The sequence below is a fragment of the Ambystoma mexicanum genome, chromosome 13, assembly GCF_040938575.1.
Source record: "Ambystoma mexicanum isolate Mex_15411 chromosome 13, UKY_AmexF1_1, whole genome shotgun sequence".
In the NCBI taxonomy this organism is placed as follows: domain Eukaryota; kingdom Metazoa; phylum Chordata; class Amphibia; order Caudata; family Ambystomatidae; genus Ambystoma; species Ambystoma mexicanum.
This window is the reverse complement of record NC_090938.1, coordinates 132,030,484-132,057,570: the sequence shown is the minus strand read 5'-3', so window position 1 is coordinate 132,057,570 and position 27,087 is coordinate 132,030,484. Positions and strand designations below refer to the sequence as shown.

At 49.9% G+C, this 27,087-nt stretch overlaps 1 protein-coding gene across 4 annotated transcripts in view; it reads right to left on the bottom strand.

Moving 5' to 3' along the window:
- Positions 1-27,087, bottom strand: part of SRPK1 (SRSF protein kinase 1) — a 936,001-nt gene that overhangs the window by 593,380 nt on the left and 315,534 nt on the right. For all 4 annotated transcript variants that reach the window (XM_069633441.1, XM_069633440.1, XM_069633438.1 and 1 more), the window contains one exon: positions 8,615-8,780. In XM_069633441.1, the coding sequence (XP_069489542.1) occupies positions 8,615-8,780 (166 nt within the window). The remainder of the gene's footprint in view (positions 1-8,614; positions 8,781-27,087) is intronic.

Below are 27,087 nucleotides of genomic sequence, written 5' to 3'. Positions count from 1 at the left end.
GAGCATCAACACTGGTCAAAACAGAGGCTCATGTTCATGAAAGCCGTGAGGTGAACGGAAGGCGTAAAAGCCTCAAATGAGGCTTTAACGTCTTCCATTAAGGCCACGGCTCATTTGTAAGCATTTGTATGGAGGAGCGGAGGGGCAAAACAACTTGCGTGTTTGCAGCTCCCTTCCTCTGTACAATACAAATGCTCCAGCATATGCGCAAGCAGATTCATGCCAGCACAAATTGTGGAGATCCCCATACTTTATGCACCAGCATAAAGCAGGCGGACCCCATAGGAATCTGTTGTACATGCTCAGGGAGCATGTACATTTACAATTAAACCCTTCCCGACATGCCAGCATTTAGAGAAGGGTTTATTGCATTTGGGAACACCGCTTACCGCGCATGCATGGTAAGCAGTGTTCACAATTGAAATGAACCCCCCCCCCCCCCCCCTGCAGACATGCAATTGTGAGTGCCGTTTTACATGAGCATGGCAATTGGTGCTTACAATGAGAAGTTAACGCTGCCCGACAAGTCAGGAACAATTACTCACTTTGAACTGCAGAGTGCAACTTCAGAAGTCGTCCTCTGATATTCAGTCGTCTACAGAGCAACATAGGATGCTTGGACCCTCTTGATCTGCTGGAATGGCTGCGGGACTCGTGTTGGAGTTTTTTTGAAGTCTCTACTTGGCAATACAGAGCTCCAACCTCTAGTGTAGGTTTGTAACACTCATGGTAATGGTAGCTATGGCAGAGCAGCCAGGCGCATCTTAGGAGGGAGAGGGGGCTATGGGAAGGTACAAAGAACCTGTAGCATACATATGGTCAAAAAAGAAACACTAAAGTTATATAAAAATACTGGAAAATACATGGGATACGTTTCTCACCGTAATCGTATCTGATGCTTGCATCTGCTTAGATTCACTGCTCTTCATAAGACATCTAGTGGAATCTGCCGAGTACTATAGTTTTCGAAACTCAAAAAGGGACGTTGACAGGGCGTGCCAGTAATACTATCCTAGTGTGACGTCCACTGTACCCATGATCCCTCACGCGTCGAGGTCCCTCAGATTGTTATTTTTCTGACATGAGGTAGCATGAAGTGTAGCGCAAATACAGTTGTATCCAAGAGATACGTATCAAGACAAGCTCATACGCATCCATCTGCCTTCTCTCCGAGGGGAGGTAGGGTGGGTGCATGCAAATCTAAGCCGATACAAGCATCAGAAATATGATTACGGTGAGTAATGTATCCCTTCTGAGGCTTGTGAAATCTGCTTAGATCACATGCTGTGCATAGATTAGCGAGCAGTGTTAGAAGAAGGTGGTGGGATGTGAGAAGGTTCATGGGCAAACAGATGTCTTAGAACCGCTTGTCCCACCTGTGCATCTGTCTTGGAATGAGTGTCAATACAGTAATGCTGAGCAAAAGTGTATATCGTGCTCCATGTAGCTGCTTTGCAAATGCTGTCTAAAGGGACATTTGCAATAAAATGTCTGAGTGGCTCCTGTGCTCCATGTGGCATGAGCCCGGGCGTGAAAGGCAGTGTCTTGTTTGATAGGGAATAGCACAATTGTATACATCTGACTATCCACCTGGAGATGGCATTCTTTGAAATGTGATCACCTTCTCTGCCTGGTGCTAGGGAGACAAACAGTTTCTGGTTTTCTTAGCGGTCTGGTCTTGTCTACATAATAGAGGACCGCCCTCCTCACATCTAGTGTGTGGAGTTTTACCTCATCTGAGCTGGTGGGTTCCTGGAAGAAAGCAGGTAGCTCAATAGACTGGTTTACATGAAATTTAGAGATGAACTTAGGGTAGAACCTAGGGTAGAACCTAGGGTGAGTACGTAAAACCAGCTTTTCTTTGTGTACAACAAAGAAAGGGTTCTGCACTGACAATGCTTGTATTTCACAAACATCTTATGGAAGTGATAGCCACTAAGAAGGCAGTTTTGTAAGTCATGTGTTTGAGACTAGACTTGTGCATAGGCTCGAAAGGGGGTCCCATGAGCTTAGCGAGTACAACATTGAAATCCCATCCTGGCAGCAGGTTTGAAATTGGAGGGTGGAATCTCTTTACGCCTTTCATGAATGCATTGATGACAGGTACCTTCCACCATGAGACTTTATTGTGGGAAGTGGTATAGGCTGACAAAGCCGGCAGGTGGACCTTTATGGAGTTGAATACTAACCTTGCATCTAGCAAGAGGAGCATATAAGTTAGAATGTGCGAAGGAGTACATTCTATGGGGTTCATTTGTTTAGACTGGTACCAAATTACAAATCTCCTCCACTTGTTAAAGTAACAGTGTCTAGTGTTAGGCTTGATTCTTTCAAGATATCCTTACATCTTTGTGGCAGATTAAGATGTCCAATCTCTGACTTCAAAAGCCATGCTGCTAAGTTCATTGCGTGAAGTTGAGGGTGCACTGTTAACCCCCCCATGCTGAGTGAGCAGATTGTGCGGGCAAGGGAGTTTGATGGGATCGCAGATTGCACAGATGTGGGTACTTTGGTTGTTTGCCCACACAGGAGCAACTAGGATGAGCGTCACCTGTTCCTTGTGGTCCTTGTTCACCACTTTCCTGATTAGAAAATTTCCCTGACCAGTTCATGTTGAATTTCGTGTGTGGGCTGATCCGGTGCCTCGACCGCTGACATTCGGCCATCTGTGCGAGTTATTCGCGCTACGTCTGTACAGTTCGACAGCTGAACCTGTCATGTGGCGGTCTTGATCGAGAGTGCCCAGAGGACAGGGATTCCACAGACCTCTCAATAGACGTCGTGAGTTGCGTTCAACACATGTGTCGAGTCTCGGCTGTGGGTTGTGTTCTTAGTGGAGGATGAATGATAGCGCTTCCGCCGCCGGGTATTGTTCCCATAACAAGGCCGCTGGCCTGTTTTCTGGGGTTGGGGGCCTGCGCTTGGGTAACCAGAGATACCCTGTCGGATACCGCAGCGTTGCTGCTGTTGCTGAAAGCATCCTCTACTCCCATGGCCTCGAGTTGCCTGGCGTAGTGGGCCCAGCGTTTAGTCGGTCGGTCCTTTAAAGTCTTGGGCTTGAAGAGCCTACCCGCTCAACAAGAGCCCTCGATGTGGTCTCGTAGGAGACAAATTACACAATAGGTGTTTATCAACCACAGAAATTTGGTGGCATTTGGGGCAAAATTAAAGGGGGTTTTGTCCATAACGGACTGACACGGCAGCTAAGCGATAGTGTAAGAAAAGGGGCTCTCCCCTCTCTCCCTACTGTTTGGGCCGAAGCCCGTAGCGGCCCTCCAAGGCCGAAACGGATCTTTTGCGGGAGTCTTTCAACAGTCGCTTTTCTTGTCGTTCACCGGCATCTGTATTTCGATAGTCGGTGGTATAAGGATAGAAAGAAGAATCCATCTGTAATTAGATATAGTAAATGACTATCAGCTGAAAGAGGAACTCAGTACGATGTGTACTGTACTCAGGGTCCTTCACGCATCGAGGTCCTTCAGATTGATGGCTTTTGACATGAGGTTTCATGAAGTGTAACGGGAGTACAGATCTAAAAAGCAGAAACCGTGATAGCCCAGAACACACATGTGCCTTCTCCTCCAGAAGGGGAGGAAGGGTGGGTGCATGTAAATCTAAGCAGATACAAGCATCCGGAGTTGGATGGATTTTGAAAAAAAAATACAAGTACTTCAATGGACTGGTTAATATGGATATGAATTTAGGTGAAACCCTAGGGTGTGTTCCAAGTACCACCTTGTCTTTGTGGTTAACAAGAAATGACCTTGCACTGACAATGCTGGTAGCTCACTAACCAGTCTTCTTGAGGTGATGGCTCCTAGGAAAGCTGTCTTGTAAGTCAGGTGTTTGAGGCTGGATTTGTGCATAGGCAAAGGGTGGACCAATGAGCTTCAAGAGTACAACATCCTGAGACGTGTATCCCCGCCCCTCCTGCATTGCAGTGCAGGAGGAGGGTGATGCCTAACTTTCCTCATTACACAATGGAGCCGTTGCTCTCGCCAAGATGGCCGATTGGGAGACACTGTCAACCGGGCTCACCTCCCTGCATCCAGCAACACCGAGTAGCCACCTGGCTACTCTATGGCTGCTGTGTGCACGTCAGATTGGACGGACGCAGCATTTACATGGATGACCTCAAGCCGGCAGGCTTTGCCAGCCCCTCACCCAAGAACCATACTTGAGGCATGTTAGTGAAGATTGTATGTAGTAACCCTGGGCGACTACACCAGCCTTGTCCTCTTGGCAATAGGTAACTAAACCTTTGGTATATGTCTGTACTACACAAGTTGGTAGAGTGATTGAGCAGCCAGGCTTATCTCAAGATGAGTCAATGTGAGCTGTAGGGTTGTAAAAGAGTTTCAGTGACAAGTATCCAAATAAAACGTACAAAAATATTTTTTCAAGACAATTTGAGTATTCATTTAATTCCGTTTGAAAATAAGCCTTCTTTAGAAGGGAGCTAATGCCAACAGTAAAAATGCACTCCTTCATTTCAATAAAGTAAATGCCCTTTTGGGATGGCACACAGATATTCCTACACCCTGAGGTGACTTCAATAGTTGGGACACTGGACATTAATATATCACATACTTAAATGCTAATACTGAAGTTGAGGCAAAAAAGGAAAAGGTTAGGTAAGGAAACAATGGTTAACAGGTTTCTCAAACAGGTAAGCATTTTTGGACCCCCCCCCCCCTCAGCCCCCTCCCCAAATCAGTGTAGGTTAACCCTTTCTCAGCTATACAAGTAAGCTATCTATTACTTTTTGGAGGGATAGTTAAACACAAAAGAGGATATAACAGTCTTCAGGGAACCAGGAAAGCCAATGTCAATTGAGCAAAGTCTAGGGGAGCTGAAGCACTTCTTGAAGGTAGGTAAAAGTCTTGCAAAAGGTTAGAGTTTAGTTGTAAAATAAATCACTGTTGGGCCACAAGCTGGGAGGCTTGTGGAGAGCAAAGCTGCAAGCAACTCTGCAAGGGGCAGCCAATGCAAGGCTCAACTGAGAACAGGCTAGCTACACCCATAAGAGGCCTTGGTGCACACTACCTTAAGCCTGAAGAAATGGTTCCAGCTGGTTTCTGTTCCTGTTGTAGTTCCTGCAGATCCTGTTGTGCCTGGGCCTCAGTCGTGGCGAGAATAGGGAGGACTTGTGGGGACTCCTGCACTACGATTAATTTGAAGGACGGCGGCAGCAATAGGCAAAGTTCAGGTCAGCGGCACTTCAAGGTTTCAGCTTCTTGCGAATAGCACCACCACGGTTCTTGGACACCGTGGACTTTCCTTGCTTCTGGGGTCCAGCACTCAGTTGAGGTGGCTCAGGCTTGGTCAGCCCTGCTTTGAGGGATTCTGAGGATCTTCCTGGAGCTCGGATCTAGCTTAAAAACAAAGCATTAAATTCTGGTGTTCCAGTCCCCTGTTCCTGCAGCAGCAATGGATGTACAGTCGACAAAGGATTTCCAGTAGTGTTCGTCTTGGGGTCGATTGGTCCCACCAACCCAAGGGGAGAAGTCGTCCTTTACAGGGCTTCTCTAGGCGAGGCGAATTCAGAGCTTCAGCACTGCAGCAGGGCATCACCGGGCAAACCAACGGTCCAGGAGTTGTAGCAAGCTTCTCTTCCAAGTTCTTCTTCAGATTCCTTCATCCAGTGGTCTGCCTTCCTTGCAAAAGACCTGCCTTTCATGCAAGTTTCTCCCATTCATTCACCGCCTAGCTGTCACTCACACAGCAGGGTGGCTGTCCTCCAAGGACAGCCAACCAGCCAATCACCTTTAGATGCACTCCTGTAACCAAGGAGACTAAGCACAGGGAGTTTCAGGAACCTCCCTCGCTTCCTGCCCTGCCAGACACGCTGGAGGTAGAGGCGGGCTTCACCAGTGAATCCCACCAAAGACAAAATGAAGGGACCAAACCTGGTTTGGTGCACAGTAAATCTCAAGAAGGGCCTTTCCATCAAGAAATGGTGAAAAAAAGACGACCATGGACATTTTGACAAAAGGAGCACCCATGGGTGCTTTACTGCAGCTGCAATTGCAGCCCGCGGTAGAAACAGAATGGTAGGAAAAAGTAAACCACTGCCACCAGCCATTGATTGTAAAAAGGGTAACAACAATGTTACATGAGAAACTAGACAAAGGGGATACTAAGTAACCTCTCCAGTACCCTATTAAGTGTGTGCTGGCTCTAGAAAGTTACAAAATGTAAGTAAAGTCAATTTCACTTCACTGCTCTTGGAAATAGTTTCACCAAGTTAAACCTAAGTTAAAGTAGTTAAACCTTTGGGAAATCTAAGATGATGCCTATGGAGTTTGTCAGACTCCAAAGACAAAAAGAAACAGTCAAAATTAAAGAAAAACAGGAGTGTGAAAAAGGTTTCACTCTCCAGGTTACAAATTAAAAGTCCTAAAGTCCAGCAAAGAGATGGGGGTCTAATGTAAAAGGGAATTAGCACATTTCTGAGAATTCTCCCTAACAGTGGTTGTCCCTCCAAGACCAGTATGCTCCACGCGGCCTCTGTCACTCCAGCCTAGCGCGCTTCCTCATCTGACTTGCGACATCCCACTCTGGCGTCCGCTTCCTTATGCGCTGCAGTCGGCCAAGCTGGTCCTTGCAGCTCCACCCCTTGCGGACGCTCTCAGGTCAGACTTGCCTCAGCGTTTGGTTTGTCATCCTCCATTCAACTTTTGTTGACCCTTTATCCTTGCTCCGGTATTCAGTAGGGGCCTATTGTTCACCACAGGCTGTCGAGCATGTAGAAAGTTCAGCATTACCTTGAGACAAACACAGATGCATGGTCAGTATTTCCTACTTCCATAGAGGCAGATAATACAATCTGTATAGGGAGTACACTGTGTGAATGGGATCCCTTGTCATCTAAGGAGGGAGTCACTGCCATTGAGGTTCTGCTTTCACTAATAACTAGGGAGGGTTTCGCCGAGCTGGATCCTCTCCCTAGCCTCAGGGGTTGGCTCCCCTAGGGGAGAAGGAACACATTCCCCAGATTCGTTCCTCCCCAATAAAAAGAGAGCAAAAGCAAGGAAAGTAAAGCAGAGGGCTACAAAAGAGCGGTCAGTATGCAAAATGATAGGATGTCCCATTTAATTCTATGAGAGGATAGCATCAAAACGAAAATCAGTATGATATGTCTTATTAACCAAGTTCTGCACCCTTCAAAGTCAACCTATGTCAAGACACCAGGCGGCGGAGGCAGAAACTACCCTCATGCAAGGTATTTTCATATTGTCAAATTGGTAAATTAGTGACTTACAGTAAACCTGAAATTAAGTCAGGAAATCTGTGTGGGGAGGCTCGAGACTGTTGCTCCTTAAAATAAGCAGAAATTGGGCCTGCAGTTTCAGAAGCTATGTGAAATGTATATCCCTTTGTGTGCACTGAGCAGCCAAAAAGACAAGTAATGTACGATTCATTAAATGTGGTAAAAGAATTAACTAAATAAATCCCAGGACACCGCCCTAAGAAACAGACTGCTCAACCTAGCTGCTCACAGAGCTTGTCAATTGTTTAAGCAAAATACTTAACAAGCGCTATGAGCAGCTTGTTTGAGCACTCAGTTTCCTAGGAGCTGTGTCCTGGGATTTATTTTGTTTTATTTCATACTCCAGTGCTCAGGGTTAGATAACAATTAGTTTAACCAAGAGGTGGTGCCCACCTATACTAATTTAAAAGGAATAACGCCTTGGATAACTACCAGCAGTGCTGGCATTCCACTGGAAAAACTAGACCGGTGAGAGTTGTTCCCAGGCAGAAAAAAAATCGGACGGCTAATCTTTCCATACCTACAGTAAAAGGTGACTACTTTACAATGAAACTCCCATTTATTAAGCAGGCCATTCATTAGATTTGGCTTAAACACACGCACATTAGTGGCATGCACATCTTTATTGAATGTTTCCAGCATTGCAATTTGCTTAAAAATGAACATTTGAGTGCCTTAGTTACAATTGGTTGCCTCCGATATAATTTTACAGGAAAGTTTGTGAAAGATGTTAATCCTGACAGGACTGTACGTTCTGTTCGTTTTAAGTTTGGGACTTTAAGGATTGGTACCACTTAAAAAGGTGGAAAGCCCGACACACCCAATGGAACTATCAACTTGACAGCTTAAGATATTGTCTTTGCCAATGCTAGTTACAATTGAGGCAAGGTCAGTAAACCTTCTCAAATGAGGCCACTACACGAGCAAACGCAAAGGAAAATACTGAGGTCTTGAGCCAAAGGAAGGAAAATAAAATGGGAAAAAAGATTGACAGAATGCACAATTGAGAGCTTTCTGGGCGGGGCATCTAGCCTTGCCATGGCCAGATAGAAAACAATTTGGAAACTCAGTAGGACTACAGTAAAGTCCAATCTATGTTTACAATGGTGTGGTGAAAAGAGCATACTTTAAGGCTGCATCAAGATGAATGACACCAATTTCTTTTTACGTACGTTTTACTGTGGAATGCCACACATTAACAGCTGAAAGTGATCAGAGTGCTCACATGTAGAGACCAAGCATTTATTCCTTTATTCGACCATTGGAACATTGTTTCCTGTGGTGCTACCAACAATTTTCCTGGTCTAGATGACAGGATAGTTTCTAGTAAAAAAGGATTACCTGCCGAGCCAGAGGGTGGGGGTGCCCCCGAACGCTGCCACTCAGTAGCTTCAGCAGCCAATCGCCTGACGTACTGTTCATTCACACACAGGAGAATGTTCTCTGGTTTTATGTCTGTATGGATGATCTGACACTTTGAATGCAAGTAATCCAGACCCTGCAGAACCTGAAAACAGAAGCAGCAAGATGTAATTAGTGTGCTGATCGAGTCTGGAAGGTATATGTATGGACATAAATCGAGACGTCTCCCTCAGCGATGGCCACACTTTTTGGAGAGTGGCCTTGTCTACGGTAGAAAGAAAATATGCACAGGAGCACGACCCCAGAACATATTTAAGAAAGCTTAAATTAGTAAATTATAAAAATAGCAATTCCTAAAAAAACACATTTTCTTTTGAGAAAGAAGCAGTGAAGAGAGTAGCAGATAAAAATTACCTACAGTTAAATTACAGCAAATCACAGCCTGAAGGATCCACAAGACTACTTAAGGCCAAGATTTCTCTCTCATGGGTTATAATGTACATAGTCGCTGGTTTTGTTCCTCTCCTCCCCACCCCCCTTCAACTCTTGTCAATATCCTGCACTATCTGAAATGTTGTCAGGCCTAGTACGATCGTTCACTTCACATTCAAAAGTCTCAAGGACATGCAAGAATGGCATTGTATTTTCCCCTGCTCCCTCCCTTGCCCTGAAGCGCTTTGAAATGTGTGTATAGGCACTATACAAATAAACAATCAAATAGAAAACTAGGTTCAAGCAAGGTAACTTGGTGGGAAATTAACAGAACATGAATAAATCTAGCTTTGAGAGGGCAGTGGTCCTCAGTTTATGGCCCCGACTTTTAAACTCAGGTTTCCTAGCAAAAAACATCACTTAAGGCCTTTGGGGTTTCCATGCCCTGCACTTTCTACTTGGCTGTTGAAGGGACTTAGATTGTCTTTCCTATTGGGCAGGTCAAGTTGTCACTTCCCAAGCAAAACTGGCACCGCCAACAGAGCCTTGTTCCTCCTAAACATGGGCTGGAACCCTACACCAAGATCCTATGCAGGATTGCACTGGCCCTCTGGTCAAGTGTAACCCCTTGAAGGGACATCAATGCATACTGCTCCTCTGCCAAGATAGTGTGTCAGAGCTTAGGTCTCAATCAGCAACCTAGCATGGCTTTTCTTTAGCTACGGCTCTTCATTATTTCTTGCCTTATTTATGTGTATTGATTCAATAACAAACCTTTACAAAATCATTCATACATTAATATATTTGTATTACAAATTTCATTATATAATACATCCTACTTCACAGCTTAATCAACATCACAATCTAAAACAGCTTCATCAGACATTAATTTAAAACATTTCGTTTAAATTCAGACACGGATATATAATTATCCGTAGTATACTGCAGATTTATATTTTAAATTTCAAACTTCCAAATACATAGATTGCAACTTTAATCACTTTATAAACAATATCATTTAAGATTATGGAGTTAAATCTAGAAGATTTGACAGTCTAATCTTCTCATTTATGGCCATTCAGTCCGTTAAACTATTAGGACACCCCAGATTTTATATAGTGCAATGTGTACAGCTTGGCAGTTGCTATATTATTTTTTTAAACATTTTTTTACAAAATATATCTGCTCACAAACTGGCCTAGGGTGGTTATATAAACCAGACCCTTTTTTGGGCAGAGTCATTACAGGTCTTAGAGATTCAATATTTGCCTGACGCTTACAAATGCAACATTCTTGGTTCAGATGGAATCTTAGCCAAAGCACCATTTAGTGTCAACACAGGCAAATTATTTTACTCGTAATTTCAATACAAATCCACGAACAGCTGGACTGACATTTCAACAGATGTTGTGTCTTAAGATATTAAGGACCAATATTAGATACATATGACAAGCATTACTCACAGTAATAGCATTCCTGATGATTTTATCTGCTTAGATTCACATGTTGTGCATATGGTTCGACATACAGTGGTAACCGCAGAGTATTGCATCTGGTCTTTCGAGGATCGAAAGGGGGCGTCGGCATAGGCGTGTCCGTAACACTATCCTCAACGTGACGTGTAGTGTACCCAAAATCCCTCACGTGCCGAGGTCCCTCCAATTATATTTTTTCTGCCATGAGGGAGCCCAAGGCTAACGTGAGAGTACATAAAAAGAGAGAAAGTAGTAAGACGTCTATGTCCCTTCCTCCCGAGCGGGGAGGAAGGGTGGGTGCATATGAATCCAAGCAGATACAATCATCAGAAGAACAAGTTACTTTCTTACCTGGTAACGTTCTTTCGATGGGATGGTCCAATGACCTATTCCATATCTATGACAGGTAATGTCCACAGCAGTGCTGCTTTGGAAAATGTTTGGCGTCTGCGTCCTGCGTCGATGACTTCGATGCGCCGTCCCCGAGGACGACCTCCGACGGCCGACGTCACCCGATGTGATAAGTAGGACGCACGACGCCCATAGCCTCAGTTATAGTTTTTTCCCAGAACATGTGCCACCAGTTTTCTGCCAGTCAGACACACAAGGCCTTGCGGAACGCAAGCTGCAATCGCAAAAGAAATTCTGCAGCGGGGAAGGCAGGGAGGGAGCGATATGGAATACGTCGTCGGACCATCCCATCGAAAGAACGTTACCAGGTAAGAAAGTAACTTGTTCTTCGAGGGGATTGGGTCCTCCGACGTATTCCAGATCTATGACAGACTCCCAAAGCAGTACGAAGCAAGGAGGTGGGAAAGAATTTAGAATACAAATTTAGCATGCCCAATCAAATTGCGGAATAGAGAACTGCCTTGCCAAAGGCCAGATCTTGCCCTCTGATGGAATCGAGGGAATAGTGACGTACAAAAGTATGTACTGAAGCCCAGGTGGCTGCATCACAGATGTGACGAATAGGAACTCCCCTCTGCAGAGCAGTAGACGCAGCCACTCCTCTCGTAGAATGGGCCTTCAAGCCAGCCGGAGGGTTCTTACCCGCCAAGCGGTAACAGTCGGAGATAGCTAAAATAATCCAACGAGACAAAGTCTGTTTCATCGCAGCTTGTCCCAAACGCTTTCCAGCGTAACCAATGAAAAGTTGATCGTCCACTCTGACCCGGGACATGCGCGAAATATAAAAGCTCAACGCTCTGAGGATCAAGCCTATGGAGCCTCTCTTCCTTACCAGGATGTGGAGGAGGATAGAACGCTGGAAGAACAACCAAATGAAATTCCGAAACCACCTTCGGAAGAAAAGAAGGACAAACTCTAAGGACAACCCTGTCCTTATGAAACACAGTGAAGGGTGGCTTAACTGAAAGTGCCTGTAACTCACTCACTCTGCGAGCAGAAGTAACCGCAACCAAAAGCACAGTTTTCAGAGTCAACAGCCTCAAAGGGCAAGAATGTAAAGGCTCAAACGGAGCACCCATAAGAAACTTAAGAACAAGGTTCAGATCCCAACCTGGCACCAAAAAAGGTGACGGAGGAAACACTAGTGAGCCCTTTCAGAAAATGCGAAATTAAAGGAATCTTAAAATAGGAACACTCTTCAGACGAGCACTTAAATATGGACAGCGCCGCCAGGTAACCTTTAATGGTCCCCACTTGCAAGCCCCTGTGGGCCAAAGAAAGCAAAAAAGACAGAACCATGGGAATGTCACATTCAAAAGGATCCACATTCTGAACTCTGCACCAGTCGCAGAACTTTCTCCAACGGCAACGGTACAGAGACTTTGTTGCCGGCCGCCTGGCCGAGAGCAACACCTCCATCACGTCTTCAGGGAGGTCCCAATCCTTATACCTCAACCTTTCAGAAGCCAAGCGTGAAGATTGAGGGATCTGACCTCTGGATGGAGAACCTGACCCCCCTCCCGTGAGAGCAGATCGTCTCGGTAGGGAAGACGACGTGGAGGGCAGATGGACAAGTCTAGAAGGTCCGGGTACCACGTCCTCCGGGCCCACGCCAGAGCAATGAGGATCATCCGGGAACCGAACCTCTGCAGCACTTGTGGGATGACGGGGACTGGAGGAAACGCGTACAGCAGTGGGAACGACCACTCCACCACGAACGCGTCTCCTAAGGATCCTTTTGGAGAAAATTCCCGCGAGCAAAACCTTTCGCACTTCCGGTTGACACTGGAGGCGAAGAGATCCACTTGAGGGGTCCCCCAAAGGGCGAAGATCTCCAGGAGAATCTCCTGAGCCAGCTCCCACTCGTGAGAGATCGTGCTCTGCCTGCTCAGAGCGTCCGCCGTCTCGTTGTCGTCTCCGGTCAGATGAACCGCCGAGATCGAAACTTCCTGCTGGATGGCCCAGAACTCGAGCTGCATCGCCTCCCTGCACAGCGGAAGTGACCCTGCCCCCCCCCTTTTTGTTGAGGTAGTGCATGGCCACCGTGTTGTCCGTTAGAATCAGGACACTCTTTCCGCGCACAGTCGGCAGAAAAGCCTTCAGGGCTAGCCGGACGGCCCTCAGCTCTAACAGATTGATATGGAGTCTGGACTCCGACGGAGACCAACGACCGCTGACTGTCAACTCGTTGGCATGAGCTCCCCATCCCGTGAGGGATGCGTCCGTCACGATCGTCACCTCCGGCCAGGGCAGCCAAAATGGGGCCCCCTTCATCAGATTGCCCTCGACGGCCCACCACAGAAGGTCCCGGGCTACCGAGGGCGGCACCTGAACAGGGTCCGACAGCCTGCCGGAGGACTGAGACCACTGGAGCTTGAGTGCCCACTGTAAAGATCTCATCCGCAGACGAGCCACTGGCACCAGAAGAATGCAGGATGCCATGAGGAAGAGCAGTTTCAAGAATTCGGATGCTGGGAGATTCTGGGCAAACTGAAACTTGTGCACCATCTGCTGAATGTGAAGAGCCCTCACCTGAGGAGGAAAACACTGCCCCAGGGACGTGTGGAGCACTGCTCCGATGTACTGGAGCCGCTGCGTTGGTGTCAAATGGGACTTCTTTAAATTGAGGGAGAAGCCCAGCCTGTGAAGGGAGTGGCAGGTGACGGACAGATGATCCAGGACTTGCTCGGCAGAGCTCCCCCTGATCAACCAATCCTCCAGGTAGGGGTAGACGTGAATCCCCCTTTCCTGAGATGCGCTGCCACCACCACCATGAGCTTGATGAAAACCCTCGGGGCGGAGGTCAATCCAAACGGCAGGACCCGAAACTGAAAGTGCGAGTCGCCAACCACGAACCTCAGGTACTTCTTGTGCTTGGGATGGATCGGCACATGGAAGTATCTGACAGAAAAGGCGTCGACGTCGAGCGAATCTGTGTCGATGTCAGCTGCAGCGCCGCCGGCGTCGACAGTCCTCGAAGCCGGAGCTCCGAGCGTGTCTCTCGACAACCTAGGTGCCGACGGCGTCGACGACCCCCTCGGAGGCGGAGCCTTGAGAGGAATAGTAGACGACCTCGGCGCCACAGGCGTCGACGTCTTCTTCGAAGACGGCACAGGATCACACGGTCTTGAGCGTGTCGAGGACCCGGACCTGGCAGGGGCATGGCGAGAACGGCTACCCTTGTCCGAGCGGGACCTCTCCCGCGAGCCGTGCCGACCACCCGAGCCCGAAGGGGTACGAGCGGTGTCTCTCGACCGGTGCCGACCGACCCCACTCGGAGGCGCGGACGGACCGGTGCCCTGCGATTCAAGAATCGCTAGGATCTGCTTCCCGAAGGAAGCCCATTCCTCCGGTGTCGCTTGCATGGAGGGATAAGCGACCCGCCGACGGGCGGAGTCCTCGGAAGAGGACGGGGAAGGCGACCTATGCCAGCGCTTCCGGGAATGCCTCGAAGAGGCGGAGGAGTGGCGAGACCGACTCCTGGAAGGAGACCCACTGGACTTCCGACGACAGAGTCGCCCCTCGAGTCATCCGTCGAAAGCCCCGCAGACCTCGACTTCTGGGGCTTAGACACCCAGCCTACCGACAGTTTCTTCTTGCGTTCCCGCAAGGCCTTTGCCGTGAGCGACTGGCAGTCGACACAGTCGTCCGTATCGTGGGCCTCCCCGAGGCACCAGAGGCAGGCGTCGTGCGAGTCCGTGACCGACATCTTGGACCCACAGTCCCTGCAGTTCTTGAAGCCCGGACGCAGGGTTGAAGATGAGAAAGACATCACCACGAACAGTTCTTCACACAAACCGAACAGGTTCAACGAACCGAGAATTGAAAACAGCAAACTCCAACGAGTCGAGGCGTACCGAGATTCACGAAGCAAACACGTTCACGGAAAAAACGGAACTGAGGCCATGGGCGTCGTGTGTCCTACTTATCACATCGGGTGACGTCGGAGGAGGTCTTCGGGGACGGCGCATCGACGTCAGACGCAGTAGCCAAAGATTTTCTGAAGCAGCACAGCTGTGGACATTACCTGTCATAGATATGGAATACGTCGGAGGACCCAATCCCCTCGAAATGCTATTACAGTGAGTAATGCAGGTCTTCTGATGCTTGTTTATCTGCTTAGAATCACATGTTGTGCATAGACTAGCGAGCAGTACCCGGAGTTGGAGGTGGGTTGTGAGAATAGTGAAAAGATGTCTTCGTACTGCTTGTCCCACCTGAGAAATCAGACCTAGAATGAGTGTCCAGACAAAAGTGTTTTGTAAAGATGTGTAGAGAACGCCAGGTTGCCGCCTTGCAAATGGACTCTAGGGGAACATTTGCAATGAATTCTATAAAGTCCCAGTGCCTCGAGTAGAAAGTGCTCTAGGCTTGAAGGGCAGTTCTCTTAGCAAGAGTGTAGCAGAGTGATGCATTTGACTATCCATCTTGAGATAGCTGACTTGAAGACAGAATCCCCTTCTCTGCAAGCTGCCAATGAAACGAAAAATTGGTTTATTTTTCTCAGTTGTCTTCTTTGCAGGTAAAACATGACTGCCCTGCGCACATCTAGTGTGTAGGCTTCTTTCAGCCATGTTAGTGGGGTTCTGGAACAAAGTGGGCAGTTCTATTGACTGGTTCACGTGGAACTTGGAAATAAATTTAGGCGCAAATTGAGGGCGAGTGTGCAGAACGACCTTATCTCTGTGGACAGTAACAAAAGGGTCTAGTACTGAAAGGGCCTGTAGTTCACTAACCCTTCTAGGCTGTCTTATAGGTAAGGTCTTTTAGAATTGCCTTGTACATAGGCTCAAAAGGGGCCCCCAATGAGTCTAGTCAGAACCACATTTAAGTCCCATCCGGGAGCTGGGTTAGAAATGGTGGGATGAATCCTCTTAACCCCTTCCATGAAAGCCTTAATAACTTATTTTCCACCATGACACCTTTTGTTGTGATGTAGTGTAGGCTGAGAGAGCAGCTAAGTGAACCTTTAGGGAATTGAAAACCAGGCCTGAATCCCGTAAGTGGGTCAGGTACAATACAATATGAGTAGGAGAACAGACAATGGGATTGACAGCAATACCGGGTGTTGGGTTTTCTCGCTTCCCCCGAGTATGTCCATACATCTCTGAGGGAGTTGAAGGTGTTCAAAACTCTACGACCTCAGGGGCCAGGCCGTTAAGTTCAGAGTTTACGGGCATGGGTGCAGTGTCTCTCCCCTGTCCTGAGATAGCATGTTGTACGGGCAGGGCAGTTTCATCGGAGGGGAGAGGGACATCTCCATCAGATGAGAACCAGGGTTGGCAGGCCCACATGGGGGCCCACCAATATCATGGTGACCGGTTCCAGGTGCATCTTGTGCACGATCTGGTTAAGTACAGGAGTCGGGGAGGGGGGGGTATAGGGGGCAGGAGATGTAAAATTTCCCTGATCATGCTATCCAGAGCCTGTTCCCCTTGGAGCGGATCTGTGGGTACCTGGAGGTGTAATCTTGGCATTGGGTGTTCTCCAGAGTTGCGAACAAGTCTATCTCTGGGAAACCCCATTCTGTGAAAACGTTGAAGACTAGGGGCCTCATTACGAGTCCGGCGGTACCCAATTCCGGCAAGTTACCGCTGGACTCCTATTACCATTCAGCCTCCGTGATTGCAGGAATCACCGGGGCATTACAACCCCGGTGACCCAGTAATTCCGGAAGCGGAATTCTGTTAATCCCCATTCCCATGGTGTCACATAGGACTCCATGGGAATGGGGAAATGGAAACATCGGCACCAAGCTGTAATGGTGCCGGTGTTTCCATGTCCTCCTGCAGGCGGGTGGTGTTAAACCTGCCAGGCAGGAGTGATACCTCCCGCCTGCAGGACTCCGGTCCGGAAAGAACAGTGGCGGCGGATTTGCCACAAACATTCTTTCCGGACCGGCAGGATCATTATGAGGCCCTAGGTCTTTGTGTACTCGCCATTCATACTCTACGGGCAGTGGGAAATCTCTGCTGAGCAAGTATGCCAGAAGATCGAGTTCCCCTGGAACGTGCTGGGACAACAGGAACATCCTGTGTTTAAGAGCCCACATCCAAATGTTTTGGGACAGCTTGAATAGCCCTGTGGAGAGTGCCCCCTTGTTTGTTCAGGTAGTACATGGCTGTGGTGCTGTGTCAAGATCTGTAACTGTGTCTGAAAGGCTTTGAGTGCTTTGAATACTGCTAAAAGCGCCAACAGATTTAGTTGTTTGGATGCTACTCGGGGGGACCACACGCCATGCACCATCTGCTGAAGCAGGTGAGCCACCCCATGAGCGATGCGTCGATCTTGAGAGTGGCTTCAACTGTGGAGGTGGTGAAGTTCTTACCCTTCAAGAGGTTTTCCCCTCGACCACCACTTCAGAGACAGAACAAGGGCTGGCGAGACAACTATCAGATCTTCCCATTGTCCGCTGGCCTGACACCACTGGCTGTTGAGCCACTCTTGCATGGGACGCGAACGCGCATGAGGAACTAAGTAAATGCAGGACGCCATCATCCCCAACAGTCGCATGGCTTTGCGTACCGCCACTTCCGGACTGGCTACATACATATTGAGGGATCTGAAACAGCATGCTTTGAACCCTCTCATTGAAGGGGAAGAGGAGGCAGTCTTTCGTCCGAATTAGAGCCCCTAGAAACTGTTCAACTTGACTGGGGTCTAGTCTGGACTTCTTCTCGTTGATGGAGAATCTCAGACTGAATAAGGTGTCTATTTGTCTTCTGGGGGTTCAATAGGCATGTTTCGTAGGACTCCCCTGTTATGAGCCAGTTGTCGAGGTAAGGGTAAACCGTGACGGATAGTCTGCGTAGGTGTGCTGCCACTACTGCCGGTACCTGTGTAAACACCCTTGGTGCTCAGACAATGCCGAAGGAGAGTACCTTGAACTGATAGTGCTCGTCCTCTATCATGAACCTTGGGTATTTTCTGTGCGCTGGCAACATTGAAATATTAAAGTATGCATCTTTGATGTCCAGTGTTGCCATGTAATCCCCCTGTTTCAACAGCGGGATTACTTCCTGTAAAGTGAGCATAGAAACTTTTGAGGTTTAACAAACTTGTTCGCTTGGCGCAAGTTTAGCACAGGGCGCAGGGTGAGATTCTGTTTGGGTACAAGGAAGTACACTGAATAAATGCCCTCGTTTATCTGTAGAATAGGGACGGCTTCTATGGTGTCCTTTCCTAGAAGGGTCTGCACCTCTTGCAGAAGGATTTGCAGGTGGTCCGGCATCTTGATCTGGGTGGTGTGAATTGGGGTGGTCAGGCAAATTCTATACAGTACCCGTGGGTGACCGTCTTCAGTACCCACTGGTCCGTTATCCCCTCCCATGCGGTAAGCGAAGATGTTACACGCCCCCCCGCCGACCAGGATTGCATGGGAGGGAACCAGGATTCGTAGGTCATTTCAGACCTGAGGCTGGGGAGCCTCTGGGGTTGGAACCTCATCCTCTACCTTTCCCACGCCGCTGTCTTCTGGGTGGATAAGTGGCTGAGGTATTAGACCCTTGTCCCGAATTCCAGTTTTCTGCATTATACTGGTCTGGGAAAAACCAGATTGCCCACGAAAGGACTGGCGGGAGCCGCTTCCTCTCTGAGGAGAGGCTTTCTGGGTGATTTTCTAGAGCATCGTCCACTGCCTTGTCAAACAGGTTGGTTTCCTCAACGGGTTTGTTAATCAGTGCTTCTTGGGTCTCTGGCTTGAAACCAGATTTCCTCAGCCAAGCAGGTGTCTTGCGCAAGGTAACTTGTGCCAGGGTTCTCCCCATCTCAGCAGTGTCCATGGTGTTTTTGAACATTCAGGTTTACCGGCTTGCCTTCAGAAACAATGGCGAGCAACTCGGTCCTTGTAGGCACTTCCTGAAGACCTTCTTATAGAAGGGGCCACTGGACGTCCGCACAGCTGACCAATAGCGTGGTGTTTTTGGCTGTACCGGTGGTAAACAGCAGCCGTTGTGATTCTTTTCCCTAGTGCATAAAGTCTCTTGGATTCCTTCTCAGGTGGTGCCTCTCCTGTAATCAGGGGAACCCCAGCCCGTTTTCTAGTGGTAGTAACCACCACCGAATCCGGAACGGCTTGACCCTTGATAAAAGCACGGTAGATCAGAGAAGGCGGAAACAACTTCTCCACCCTAGGGTTCACCACCCTGGTCTGGGCCGGCATCAAAGAAGGTGCCAACTTCCTCCTGATTGAGTTCAACAAGGGGATGGCCTGGCTGCCCGGCGGTTTTTCATTGAGTATATCTTCCAAGAAATCTGAATCTGGTAAGACCTCTTGAGTGGCAATCTGAAAATGGTCAGCCACCTTCAAGATGGCATTGAATGCCATCTGGTCGTCCAATGGGGAGGCTTGCCGAGCCGGAGTAGAGGGGTGGGGGGGTCTAAGGACAGGACATTGGGGTCCTGGGTGGTAGTAGGGGACGTCCAGTGTTGAGCATCAACCTGATGGCTGTCCTCCCAATTGTCCATAAGACCTGTCCGATCATCCACATAGTAGTTTTCCAGAAAGGTGCCATCTTCATCCTGATCATAAGTGTCCATAACATCCTCATCTGTGAGGCCACAAGTAAACTCCTCATGTGGATCCTCCAAGGTCCTTTGAAACTTAGATACAGGAGTAGAAGGAAAGTCTTCGAGGTCTCTTGGGAGCAAGGGCCTCAGAATAAGAGATTTTTCTAATCTGTCCATACATCCCTCAAATTACTCTTTGGTCCATGAGGAAGAACCAGAGGGGTGCAGGGGAGGAAAGGGTTCACCACCTTCCCTGTGGCGTCAAGATTTTTCCCCTAATGTGCCTGACAAAGTCACAGGACTCTCAATGTAATCCTGGCGGTGTACGGGGCGCTGTGGCAGGTCCTTCAACACATCTCTCGGCCGTTCTTTGTGCTTCGGCGCCTCCTTCGACTGCTCCTTCAGTCGAACTGTCGAAGTAATCCTTGCAATGCTATCAGCAATGGTAGGAGAATCCGGACTGTCGACCGGTTGAACCAGAGGCTGAGTGGAGGATTTTGCTGCCACCGGGACAACTGGTGGCTGAGCGGTGGATTTAGACGCCACCAGATGAACAGGGGTGGTGAAAAGGGGTGTGAACCGGGGGCTGAGCGGTGGATTTTGCAGCCACCCAGGCCTTAAGCGGCGTCTGCGCGTCCTCCTGGAGCACCTCGACGTCCGCATCTCTTAGTGTTAGCGCCCTTTACCTTGGATTGCCCAGTCACATGCCGCGGTTGCGGGGAAGGGTTCCGATCAGAGGATCCCAAAGATTGATGTTTCTGTTGGCGCTTTGGTACGCTTCGACATACCTGCTGAAGCATGACATTGGGTTGCGAGTTTGGTGTTATGATCGTGAGCGCCCCTGTCGCCGGGTGTTTTGCCAGTAGCGTGACTCGTGTCAGGCCTGGTGGGGACGGGCGTCGTGGACCGAGAGCGGTGCTCAATTAGGTCAATGGCTTCCAACACAGAGGCCTGGTCATCGCTAGTTCCCCCGTCACTTTCGGCGGTTGCAACAGCGGGGGAGGGGAACATTCGGCCTGCGACATGCTGTAGGCCGCCCACCGCTTTAAGCGGTGCTCCTTAAGCGTCTTAGTGCGCAGGAGTCTAAAAGCCGTGCAACTCAATTCTTTGTGGTCGAGGGGCAGACAATTGTTGCACCGAGCGTGCTCGTCCTTCCAAAGATTTGGCCCTGCACGAGGGACAAAATCTAAATGCCGTCTTTTCCATAGCGAAAGACAATTAGAGCAATGACAAAACTCTGGAAGCAGAGAGGGTGAAAGAGGAAAGGCATACTTGTAAAGGATAGGTCCACCCCGACCCCACTCTGTCCATCGGCCAGAAGGCCCACCCACGTGGACGGCAGCGCCGCAGGGATCAACAGGCGCTGACAGTCCACAGCAGTCTGGGGCGCTGTTTCACAGGATTCAACAGTCGAAGTGACTTAACAGGAATAATGACAAAGTCGATAATGACAATAACGCTATCTCTATGAAGAGCTCCGCATTAGGGTGACCAGTAATCTGGGCGGAAAAAAACGATCTGAGGGACCTCGGCGTGTGAGGGATTTACCAGGTTACTCACCATAGCGACCACCTTACTCCTAGTCCATAGTCCCCTTTCCTCCATACTTGTGGGACATCTCTCCGTCCTGTGGGACGGGACCGGAGCACTTTGTAAAAAGCATCCAAATTTTCCCAAAAATGTGTCCCCCCTCTCTTTCCTGCGTGGGGCCCGGCACGCGGCCGTGACCCCGCCCACCTTGGCTCCGCCCCGCGCATCGCCCATCAGTCCTTTTCTATCACAGGGTCAAAGACCCATTAGCAATAACAGAGGAACCTTATTAGAGGGGACGGCGGGCGGGCATATGGAGGAAAGGGGACTATGGACTAGGAGTAAGGTGGTCACTACGGTGAGTAACCTGGTAATACTCCTACGTCCCGTCCCCTTTCCTCCATACTTGTGGGAGATTCCCAAGCACTCCTTACAGGAACTATGAGTGGATGGAAATACCCCTTACTGAAACAGGTTCTTTAGCACAGCCTGACCAAACTGAGCGTCAGCTCTAGAGCTCATATCGAGGCAGTAATGCTTACAGAAAGCAGATGGGGAGGCCCAAGTAGCTGCCTTAGCGATGGACTCCCAGGGAACATATTTCTGAAAAGCAACCGCGGCTGCCTTACCCAGCACCAGGTGTGCAAGGATACCTTTAGGAGGTTTCAGCTTTTGGACGGTGAAAGACTGATGCAGGCGGCAATCCATCTGGAAATAGATGCCGGCCTGCCCTGAGGGTTAACGAAGGTCACAAAAAGTTGAGAAGAACTCCGAAGCTCGGAAGTCCTGTCCAGGTAGAACTTAAGAGCTCTTCGGACGTCAAGACAGTGTAGAACCCTTTCAGCCTCTGAGGCAGGGTTCGGAAAAAAAGACCGGAAGGGAGATAGACTGATTCAGATGGAATTCGGTCACTACCTACGGTAGGAAAGCCGGGTTTGTCCGAAGGACGACCTTGTCCCTGTGAAAGACCAAGAAAGGATGCTCCACCGACAATGCCTGGAGCTCAATCACTCTCCTCGCTGACGTAACGGTGACCAGAAAGGACACTTTCCAGGACATGTACTTGAGGTCAACCATAGCCATTGGCTCAAAGGGTTTATGGCACAGCGCCGTCAGGACTACATTTAGATCCCATGGCGGGTGCGGATTACGAACCGGAGGGTAGAGGCGTGTCAAGCCAGCAAAATGTCTCTTCACCACCGGGTTAGTTAAAGAATAAGAACACAGGTCTGTAGAAAGGTAAGCGGAAACCGCTGAGAGATAAGTCCTGCAAGACAGAACATGAACCCCTGACTCTGCTAGGGAGGACTCGAAGGACAGCACCGTGTCAATCGTGGCCACCCTCGGATCCAACTCTTTCTCCAAACACCAATGACAGAACCTGAGCCATTTACTCTTGTATTGAGATCTGGTCGATGGTTTCCTGCCTGGATAATGCGCATGTTATCCGCAGACAAACTCAAATGCTCTAAAGACTTGAACTCAGGCACCATGCCGCCAAGCTGAGCGATTATGGGGAGGGGTGCCACATCTGTTCCCCTTGGTGAAGAAGATCGGGAGTTACTGCTAACCTGATCGGCGGATACACAGACAGGTGTTGAAGTTCTGAGAACCAAAACCTGGCCGGCCACCACGGGGCTTTCTTTAGAAGAGAACAGTTCACAGAGTTCTTCAACTTCCAAATTGCTCGATGAACTAGAGGCAGAGGCGGGAAGGCGTAAGCTCTCATGTTGTGCCATGGAATCTCGAGAGCATCCCCCAGAGAGGAGGCTCCCAGCCCCCCTCGGGAGGCGTACTGAGGAAGCTTCTTGTTTACCGCCGTGGCGAAGAGGTCCACCTCTGGGGTGCCCCAACGCGAGAAAATCCATGAGAGGACCTCCGCCTTCAACTCCCACTCGTAGCTGACCACTGTTAGCCGGGTGAGGGCATCCGCTGTGACATTCAGCTGGCCCGGGATCTGCACTGCAAGCAGCCAGACCCCATGAAGCACGGCCCACTCCCAAATCTGGATGGACAAGTCCACGAGAGGGGGAGACTTTGTTCCCCCTTGCTTGTTTATGTAATACATGGATACCACATTGTCCGTTGTTATGCGAAACACCTTGTTGACAATGAGCGGTCTGAACGCCTTGAGCGCCAGAAAGATCGCCAGAAGCTCCAAATGATTTATGTGCAGGAGCTTGTCCTGAGGCGACCAGAGGTCCGAGACCTGAAGAAGATCCAACGTCGCACCCCACCCCCAAAAGGGAGGAGTCCGTTGTGATCGTCACCATGGGGCTGGGTCCTGAAACCCGTGGCCACCGACAGGTTGCTGAGAGATGACCACCAGTCCAGGGCCACTCTCATGGAATCCGGAATCATTATCCGCTTGGAATACGGGTCCACAGCCTCAAGCCAAGAACTCCGAAGAGCCATCTGGGTCCGTCTCATTTTGAGACGAGCAAGAGGAAGAGCCAGTACACATGAGGCCCAGAAGCCTCTGGGACCACCAGGCCGACATGCTCTCCGACTGCGCAAACATCTGACACATGGCCAACAGATCTGCCATTCTGTCCCCGGTCAGATACACTGCAGTCGATCGTTTTCCAACGAAAACCCAGGAAGATCAGGTCCTGTGAGACCGTCATGGAGGATTTCCGCCAGTTCACCGACAGCCCAAGATGGAACAGGAGCTGAAGGAGAGACTGGAGGTTGCCCGCTGCTGCCAACGGACAAGGGCTGCGTAAGAGCCAGTCGTGCAAATAAGGATACACATGGATACCCTGGAGACAAAGATAGGCCGCAATCACCAACATAGCAGAGCTGAGGCCAAAAGTAAGCACCCGAAATTGGAAGTGATCCTCTCCCAAAGAGAAGCGGAGGTATCTCCTGTGTGGATTCCAAATCAGGATATGCATGTACGCATCCTGAAGATCCACCACGCTGAGCCAATCGCCCATCTGCAAAGAGGAGCGAATCTGGCTGGGCGTGATCATCTTGAATTTCTCTTGGGGTAGGAAAAGATTGAACTGGGAAAGGTCTAGGATGGTGCGCAGGCCATCCTGGTTGGGTTTGGGCAACATAAACAGCCGGGAGTAGAAGCCCTCCCCTCGCTCCCCAAGGGGAACGGGTTCCACAGCTCTGAGGTCCAGAAGTTTCTGAACCTCGGCCTTGAGGGAGGGTGAGCCCGACAGCTGAAAAGGAGGGTTGAGGTGTGGAGTAAGGGGTAAAGATAAGCGGAAGCCCGCTCGAGCGACTGACAAGACCCATTTGTCTTCTATGATGGTCTGCCACGCCTCCCAATGAGACGCAATGCGTCCTCCTCCCACCGGGGACTCGTGCGAGCGCGGAAAACCCTCATTTGGCAGGCTTATCGCTGGCGTTGCCACCTGATGAGGAGGCTGAGGAGTGGGAGAAAAACCGCGTACGCTGTTGTCTACGGCGGTTATTCCCCGCAGGAGTATCCACTCTGCGAGATTTGCGGTCGAGGAAGCCCCTAAAACCAGAGGAAGGTCAACTTTGCGACGACTTTCTCTGGGATTTGAACCAGAACAGACAATGATTTAGCCGTCTGAGTGCCATGCTTGGTTTTGGTGAGCTCTACATCAGTAGAAGAGTGAAAAAGCTCCTTACCATCGAATGGAAGGTCCAGTGCCTTGTCTTGCACTTCCTTCGAAAACTTAGTGGCATGCAGCCATGCTTGCTGTGAGGCATCAACCCCAAGAATCAGACCCCGAGCCGAGGTGTCTACGTGATGAGCCGCAGCCTCCAGGAGATCCTGGGCCAAGACCCTGGCATCGGAATGGCCACCTCTGAAGTCTTCCAACTTCTCGACCGGAATGTGCTCCTCAAACTTTCCACATCCGCATGTTAGCTCCCGCCAAAATCAATTCTGCATTGGCCTGCCTGAGCTGCAAGGCTGAATTGGCAAAGATTTTCCTCCCTAGGGAGTCCAGGAGCTTGTCCTCCTTTCCCAAGACCAGAGTAGCCGTCGTGGAAGAGGATGCTGCAGCTCTGGATTGCAACGTAGCCGCAGCCACCACTGTGGAGGAGGGAGGCGGACAAGACGACAAGGCCACTTCTTCCGAAGAATGCAGCCTGTACCTCGCGTCAATCTTTTTATTGACAAAAAGTCCAGAGTGTGGCTTTTCCCAAACTCTTCGGACCTCGGCCAGAACGTCCTTCTGCAGGAACAGGCCGGTACGCTCCAAGGGAGACAAGGTGAACGCCCAAGAAAGCACGCCCTCCTGCGGAGCGGGTGCCTTGGGCATCGGAACATCTAAGAAACTCATGTCCAGTACCCGGTAATGAAAGGCTCTGATAGAGCGAGGAAGGTCCTTGTTGTCCTGATCGCCTTGAGGGTCATCTGACAGGTCAGGATCCTTCTGAGCCGTGTCAGGCACTGCCTTGTCCACTGGGGACAATGGTGGCAAAGGCGGAAGAGCAGGGGGAGGCACCACAGGCAAGGGAGGCGCCGGCGGAACCACCGGAGGAACAGGTGGAGCCGGAGGCGCAGGTGGACAAATCTCCTTGAAAAGCCCTTTGAAATATTCCCTCATGGGGTCGGTGCGCATAAGCGCTTGAAATTTACCAAAAAAGGTGTCCTCAGGAGATCGTTTCGGAACCTGAAGAGGCCTCATGAAGTGGACAAATCCAGGGACGTAACAGAGAAGGGTGCCACACCGACGTATCCACATAAATCAAAGGAGCCGTCCCCACGGGCAACAAAACATTGTGCGGAAGAGGCATCCGGGTGTTCCAATCATAAACCGGCCGGTAAGGATGCGCACAAGGGACCTTAGGTTCACCCAAAGGACCAAATCCTACACCAGGGGCCGATGGTGTAGTTGTAGGGGTAGTACCTAAAATGGCTGCCGTAGTCGTGGCGGGAACGGCCGCCATTTTGTCCTCATCTGAGGGGAACTGCGGCATGTGAGGAAGTGAGGCAGGGGTCCCAGTCGATGAATCAAGGGTCTTAATTTTAGCCTTAGCAGAGCCGGTACTATGAGTCCTGGAATGTTTCTGCGACATACCAACCGCCAACTGAGCCTTCAAAGGAAGGGCCTCGGCACTGCCGGTAAAAGAACAACCTTGCTTCTTTGCCCCCTCAACAGATCTGGTGTCACCACAAGAGCGGGAACGGTGAGCAACCGCTTTCACCGACAGGGCCTTGCCCTCAGAACTGTTGGTAGCCTTAGCCTCTGTACGAGGGACCTCAGACCTAGGCCTGGTAATAGCCTTATCGGCATGGGCCTCGAACATCCATTCGGTAACCACAAGCCAAGCCCTCAGGGCGCACCCCGGTTTTGTTTTTGAGGGAAGCCGAAAGAGGCCTCAGAGCAAGCGCCGGTACCCCACGACTCAGTAGAACTGGGCCTACAAACAGCCCCCACAGGAGGAGCCTCGGAGCGTACTCTGGTGTACACAGGCCCCTTACGGAGACCCTCAGAGAAAACTCTGGTAGAATTATTAGGCCTGACAGGCACCTCAGGGCGAACCCCGGTTACAGAGCGATCATCCCCCCTCCCGTCCCGAGAGGACCCTGGGAAGGTATCCCCCGGTCGGGGTGCTCTGAAAAGTAAAGAACTTACTGGGCGTTTCTTCTTCTCGTCGATGAACGCCTGAAAATAAGGAGGAGTCCGTCGGAACACCTCCTCCCACCGCTCCAACCGACGTTGAAGTGCCCGGACCGAAAGGGAGTCACAGTAAAAACAGGAGTCCCAACGGTGATCCGGACCCAAACACTCTAAACAAAGAGGATGGGGATCCGCCCTCGCGAAGCGACAGTGACACGATGAACAGTCTGGAAAATCTAATTTAAAAGACAGACAGGCTAGCGAGAGCCAGAGAGGAAAACAGGGAAGAAAATCTTCTGAGGATGCAAGTGTGTCCGGCCCCGATCGTGCGGAGAAAAGGACTGATAGGCGATGCGGAGCCAAGGTGGGTGGGGTTACGGCCGTGTGCCGGGCCCGCACAGGAAAGAGGGGATGGACACATTTTTGGAATAATTTGGATGCTTTTTACAAAGTGCTCCGGTCCCGTCCCACAGGACGAGAGATGTCCCACAAGTATGGAGGAAAGGGGACGGGACGTAGGAGTATTTGGGTACACTACACA